General features: G+C 41.4%; 1 protein-coding gene across 1 annotated transcript in view; it reads right to left on the reverse strand.

The window, feature by feature from the left end:
* trpc7b (transient receptor potential cation channel, subfamily C, member 7b) overlaps positions 1-5,921 on the reverse strand; it is an 83,824-nt gene extending 77,903 nt beyond the window's left edge. The window contains exon 1 of the mRNA XM_036575712.1: positions 5,545-5,921. Within this exon, the coding sequence (XP_036431605.1) occupies positions 5,545-5,921 (377 nt within the window). The remainder of the gene's footprint in view (positions 1-5,544) is intronic.
* Between the last annotated feature and the right edge of the window lie 1,464 nt (positions 5,922-7,385).

A 7,385-nucleotide genomic window follows, 5' to 3' on the forward strand; every position in this document is an offset into this window, starting at 1 on the left:
CACACACCAAACAGATGAAGAAGAGTAATGACTATGCATACTCTGCTTTGTCCTTGTTGACCTCGCCTCTCAAGCTGTCTCTCTCTCTCTCTCTCTCTCTCTCGCCCTTTCTTTCTCTCTCTCTCTGAACAGTCAGCCAGTATTGGTCATCACAGAACAAAAGAACCTGCTGGAATTACAATCACGAGAGAGAGAGAGAGAGAGAGAGAGAGAGAGAGAGAAAGAGAGAAAGAGAGGTGGACAGTCTTGACAGGGTCATTAAGAGTGGTGATGCCAGATGTGCTGCCTGTACAAAGCATTCAGCAGATGTAGCATGTAGCAGACACGTGTGCACCTTTAGCAGAACCCCTTTCCCTAAAGTACCTTCAATGGATGGTTGTTTAAATAACCTTTTTAAAATGAAAAAAAGAAATGTGAAAAGAACCTTTTTAAAGTTTAAAGAGCCTCCAAAGGTTCAAGCTACAACACCAATTCAGTTTTCTTAGAACTGTCTAAACCAAGAACCATTCAAAAAGACATTTTTAATGGTGTAACAGAGAGCACACAATAGGCCTTTGAGGTCCTGCGGCATTCTATAGTCAGTGCCTTGCCCATATTCAGAACTCTGGATCTAAGCTGTTTTTCTCTATGAGAAAAATGAATGGCATTTTTGAAGATTGCTGCCATGTGTTAAACAAAGATATTCTAAAGTTGACAGGTTTTTTGTGTGTATATTTTTCCCATGAGTGTCACTGAATCCTCTGGATTATGAGGTTGTTTAGTAGTCAAGACGAGCACAATGCTAAGACCATGCTACTTGCAAGCTAACACTCCTGCGCAATTAAATGACGCTGCATGAAAGTAAGCCCACTGTTAAACTTCAATATTATATACCCAAACCAGCCATTCACTGTTAATATTCACATAACTTATCTACCACTGACAAATCTTATCACAATATTTTACTTACAATATTTTGTTGAAGTTGCCAGATTTATGAAGGAAGTCATATTTCAGCTGATTAATGATTTCATAATTCAGAGGACTCAGCAATGTTCAGCAGAAAAAACAAAATATAAAATACAAAAATATATCAGCTTTGTAAACCTTTGTTTACCACAGAGCATGACAGCAGCAATTTTTAAACTTTACTTTTCTCTTAAAGAAACTAATATGGGCGTAAAGCCAGTCACAGAATGACAACATGACTTGAGAGGTCTATGAAAAGGTCACAATTCTGCTGCAAGACTGGATTTAGCTACACTTGTGGTCTGTATGCTGAGTGCAGAGTGCTGTGCAGAACAGAAAAAGCCTCAAAATCCAAAACACAAAAAAAAGCCTGCAAAACTTGGTGGGTCAAACATATGATGGGTAAGATGTGCTCTACAATGCACCTTTGGTCATTCTGCCCCAGAAATGCTACATCTCACACTGTGCCTTTAGACCCAGTGATACACAGCAAGACACACACACACACTCTCATGGGCAAGGGAAGGTTTGTGGCTAAAAGTGTAGTTTGTGTCATTTTGACATGTTGTACTCACACCTGCTACACCTTACACAGTCAGAAAAAAAGGTACTGAACAGGTACAAATAAGTCCCCCACAGTACAAAACAGCATACATCTACCCTTAAAGGTACAAAACAGCCCTTAAAGAGGAATTCCACCAATTTTTCAAAATTTCTGCATCATTTAATCATTAATACCTAAACAAAGACATTGTGTGAAGTGCTCTGTTCTAGAGAAAGCAAATCAGAAGAGTTTTTGGTGATAGAAGAGTTTTTGGTGATAGAAACCAGATGTCTAAAGAGTTTAATGCCTCTAAAAGCTACATCACAGAAAGCCATTTCATGAAATGGTTATGAGAAGAGTGTCTGATGCCTGCGACATTGTTTTACAATAGTTTTGAGAATGTCTTGCCTGAAACCTATTTTATTATATATTTTCATGGCAGAGGGGTGTGATTGTGATGTAGGGGGTCATTAGGCAAAATAGTCCCCAAAGAAAACATATTTTCTTTGAATTTACCATAACTTTACCATCATCAGCATTACATTTAAAACTGAGAAGATGGGTGTAGGTCCAGTGGTCATTCTGAATAATAAATAAAATTGCTTTATTTGTGTTGTGGACATTGTGACCCCTGGTTCCTATCAGCACCACTGTAAAGAAATCTAAGTCGATAGGTTTCTTTACAATAAACCATTTCATATCAAACCACTCTGAATGATTCATGTACCTACATTTTAAAAGTACACTACATTCAATTTTCCTGGGAAAAATGACGTTTATGTTTTCAGAGCTGTTTTGAAACAGAAACATTAAAGGAAAAGCCTGGAGTCAGTATATGTAACTTAATGTAACTTAAGAAAATACTTCCAACAGAATGTGGTGTATTTGAGAACCATCCAAGCAACTTAAGGGCACCACCCTAGTGACAGTGTACTACCTTTTTCTGAGAGTATGGACTGAGCCTTTGCTAGGGAGCAGAGAGAGCTCTCTCTCTCATCTCCAGTCTCACATCTGATGGATCATTCATTTGCATATCACTCTGTTACAGCAGAAGTAATAATACATATGTTCATCATAAGAAAGCAGACCACCGATGTCTGTGGGTACAGTGAGGTGGCCAAGGAGACTTTTTGTGTTCTTCTGAGAAACTCGTACTTTCCCATTAACTGTGTCACAATCACAAGTTCAGAAAGTCAGTTTGCTTTAGAGTGTAAAAAAGACTGTCAAAATGCTTTTTGCACATAGCAAAAATGGCTCCTCAACTGTTTAGCTGATGCATGAGTGCTTAAGGCCATAACTCAGTCCTACTGAGAGGTACATCTGCCTGTTTCCAGTGTGAGGAGATGAGAGTTAGCTGCCGGCATAGCATGAACACTTAGCTGAAAATGAACTCACTTGGTTAAAAATGAAAGTTATTTAGTGAGCTTTCCTCATTTAAACCTCCTATTTCAGATCATGCTAACACCACATGAAAGCAGCATAGAACTGAGGACGTGTTGTCATTTTGTAGTTCCTTATTAGCACCTGTACAAATACCTGGTCTACACTATTTTTGTCTACGGAGAACATATGTATGGCTTTTTTAACAGTCATCCTTATTGTGGTCTACAATTAACCTAATGAGTTCCAAAGCCTATATACTTTGTCCCAGGTCCATTTGTTGGCCCACATATCACTGTGTCATTTGAAAAAGGCAGTTGAAATAGTTGAAATGCAAGGCAGCATCATGTGGCATTAAATGCGTCATGTAGCATTAAAGCACAACCTCTTGAACACTGACTTCAAGACTGGCAACCTCACTAAAAGATCCAGAACAAACCAACAAGCTTTGTGACGTATGTCAGTCAATAGACTTTTTGCAGTGTTGTTTATCATTCTTATTCTCCCCAGATCAGCCTCAACTTCTACCTCCTCCCCAGACATCTCACTCATGATCTTATGATTTACTTGCGAAACCCACAAAATCCCATCTACTGAGTGACAGGACTGTACAATGTGCCAAAAAACTGTCACATAGCCCCTGGACATTTCACAATGACAGCAGCAGGCTAGAAAACTACTAAAATAACCACAGAATGAACTTAGTAGCCTCTCAAACTTGGCCCCAATAATAAGGAGAGGCAGTGAGCGAGGCCCGGGGTCACTAGTCGTGTTTCACTCATCGGTTTTAATCAGAGGCCATTCAGCGTGAGGCCAGCTGGATCATTATCGGAGGAGAGCCAGCCGGATTCGTCAATGTAGGCAGGCTGAGAGGTTGAATGAGAAACGGGATATAGTCGGATCTCAGATGAGAGGCTCAGTCTCAGTAGAGTCTTTAAAGTGTTTATGACATCCTGTCTAACTCCCTCCCGTTCTCTGTGATGCCCCAAGAGCAGCGGTCAAATGAACAGAACAGCCATAACCATTAAAAACTGAACAAAAATAATGCATTTAATTAACACCATTCAAATGTGTACATTGGTACCACATGAGTAAAATAAATATGTCCAAAAGCTACTTTAAGGTGCACCCAATGCTGGCATGGGCATTTAATATTGCACAGACAGCCTGTATAATATCCACAGGACATAGAATGGAATACTCTGGAGCATGTGCACATGAGCCTAAGGCCACCATTGCCAAATGCTAGCTAAAGGGGTATCACTCCCCTACAGCAGTGGGCTGTGGAGCAGTGGAATTGTGAGGGATGGAGCTCCATCTGATACCTTTGGGATGAGTTGGAGTGTCATTTGTTATCCTGACATACTCATCTTACATCAGCACCTGACCTCACCCATGCTCTTGTGGCTGAATGCAATCAAATCCTCACAACAATGTTCCAACATCTAGTGCAAAGCCATTCCAGAAGTGTACCAGGAACAGTGCTGTTACGGCAGCAAAGGGGGGACAAACTCCCAATTAGTATGCTTGATTTCAGAAGAAACATTGAATGTGCAGGTGTTTGGACACATAGTGTATATTACATCAACACCTAAAGTGAACTGAACGACAAAGATCATGCTGACGTGCAAATTAAGTACATTCAATGCATAACTGGATAGAAGCACTGACAAACTGAGTTAGGAGCAGCAAAAACACACACTTCACACCCATACACAGCTAAGACATGTACAAAGCTTTGCTCTAGAGGTCTGTAGTAGAGCATGTGAAGCACTTTCCTTACTGTGAGCTGTGATAAGGCTCTGACCTGCTGTAGCCTATGCTCAGCAGCAGTTTACCCATACACTCCAACAAGCCATTTACCCCTACCTCAGAGAGGAAACGGAACTGGCAATTATTTTCTGCCCACAGTATCAGGGCGATGATATAAGTCGTGATTTTGAAGGAGTGGAGTCAATCAGTCAGCCAGTGAACCAATCAATAAATCAACAGGGAAATAAATAAATAAATAAATAAATAGCACTGTGAAACAGACAGAACTTTTAACTAGTAGAATGAGGTAAGGGGAAGGACCACCACATAACTGCTGAGGGGCCATTTTTACCCGTCCTACCTTCTTTATCCTTTGTTCATCACTAGTAGTAGTATGTAAAAGTAGCTGCTACTCTAACAGTACCTGTAGTGCTAGTATTTAACCATTTAAAACAAATGTTAATAAATTACATGAACATTTACTCAAGAATTATTTTTCTACTTTAATTCTGTGGATCGAGAGAGAGTGAGAGAGAGAGAGAGAAAGAGAGAGAGAGAGAGAATGAGAGTTCTTTGGGATAAAGACAGTAGTAGTAGCAGAAGTAGCTCTACTATTTATCAATTTATAATGATTCATGAAGTTAATTAATGAATTGTTTTACTTATGTACGAATTATTTTTTTTATTTCTATCCGTTTATTCTTATTATTTGATTATAATTTGATGAAATAACTGCTCAAAAAGAGAAAGAGAGAGTTCTCTTTCCCAGTTGTGTCAGTTATTCACACTGAAATCCCTCTCGGTCAGTCATCACGCCGCCGTCGGTCGCGTGCCACACCGCGGTCACTCTAATTAACTCTCTAATCGCGTGATCTCGCGCAGCTTTTCGCCCTGTAATCGCGTTTAACAGCAGGACTTACGTGTGCGGCTGCGCGCGGTGGGGCCGGGGGTCTACTCCGTGCTCTGCGTAGTGGTTCTCGTGGTTCTCATGGCCGCTGGAGCAGCGCTGTCCGTGGTGCTGAGGCGCGTCCCCGCGCTTCGGGGCGCTCTGCCTCGGGCGGAACAGAGAGCCCGCGTCCACGAGGCGCCAGGGGAAGCTGGGCGCGTGCCCGCAGCCGCAGAGTGCGTGCGCGCTGTGAAAGAGCGGCGCTGACGCTCGCCGCGCCGGAGCACAGAGGTGGAGCTGGAGAGGGTGTGAGGAAGGGTCTCCGGTTGGCCCGGGCGCGAGAGGCGGGGACGCGGAGGCAGGGAGCTGCTCGCGCTCTCCCAGGTCTCTCTCGGGCTGTTCGTCAGACATCGGGGGAGATCGGCATCGGCATCTAGAAGACGAAGCGGCGCGCGGGGACTCGAGCGCAGGCAGAAGAACACAGAGGCGCGCGCAACAAGTAGGAGAGGAAAGTTGTGCTGAGACGAAAGCGCTAGCGACACGATCTCGAACGCAGGCGCGCGCGCACATGCACACACTTGCACGTGCACACACACGCATACGGATCAAATCGACACGAAACACAAAGGGGAGAGGGGAACCACGGGGGAGCGCGCGTGAAACGCGTGCACAGGTTTTCTATGATCTCAGTTAGACATACAGAAATATTAAAGGAAGATGAAGCAGCCTGTTACTGTCTTAATTAATTACATAAAACTTTCCTTAAAGGGGAATTCCACCATTTTCTCAAAATTTGAGCGTAATTCATTCACTGTGATGTACACAAAGCCATTGAGAGAGGTTTGATGTAAAATGGTTCATTGTAGAGAAACTTGCTGACTCAGGGGTTACAATGTCTACAGCACAAATGTGTCCATTTTATTTACTACCCAAAACCACCAGTGAACCTACACCTGTCTTTATATGTAATGTTGATCATGATATTTTGCCTTGAAACGCCCTGCATGTACCTCTTCACCAGGAACAGATTAAAAAATAAAGGCATTTTGGCATAAAATGTGCTTTTTTAATATATCCATTCATCTCAGACACCAGACAGCATGCTCATATCCATTTAAAGAGGAATTCCTCTAATTTTTCACATTTTCTCCAAAATTCAATAATTGAGATGTAAACAAAGTTATTCTTTAAAGTGGTGGTCATAAGAACCAGAGATCTACAACACAAATATAACCATTTTATTTATTAAATTGAATTAAATATTTATAAAATCACCTGTGACCTAGTCTAAAGTTTGTGTGTAATGTTGCTAATTGTAAAATAGTAGTAAATCTGAAAATCTCTCTTTGGAGACCATTTTGTCTCACAACACTTTGCAAGTTTCCTGTTAGAGGCAGATGCATTTTTCGTTCATCAAGGTACAAACAATGTAAATGTAGCCTCAAAGGCACAACAGTGGTTTTAAGGTCCAATTGTTTTCCTTAAATAAGTTGTTTCCCAGGTGAAAAGTACATATTTGTACATAACCTAATGTTTTAAAACAGAACAATAAAATAAAAAGCCTGGAGATGAGACGGGGTGTGTGGAGTCAATACAACTTAGAACGTATAATTTCAATGGACTGTGATACAATTACGTTCCCTGACTAAAGGTACTGAGATGTACCCTTGAGGGTACCACCCCAGTGACAAGAGGGGTCCTGCCGCAGTGACAATTCCATACATTTTCTTTCTGAGAGTGTATATCTCTACCATGAATGTGTTTTAAAAAGATGTTTTAGGCCAGAGTCTCATCACAAAGTTATAGTAAAACAATGTCTCCAGCATCATTGAGCGTTTTTACAATCATTACATGTAATATCTTTCAGTGAGGTTT

The sequence above is a fragment of the Colossoma macropomum genome, unplaced genomic scaffold (genome assembly GCF_904425465.1).
Source record: "Colossoma macropomum unplaced genomic scaffold, Colossoma_macropomum, whole genome shotgun sequence".
NCBI classification, from domain to species: domain Eukaryota; kingdom Metazoa; phylum Chordata; class Actinopteri; order Characiformes; family Serrasalmidae; genus Colossoma; species Colossoma macropomum.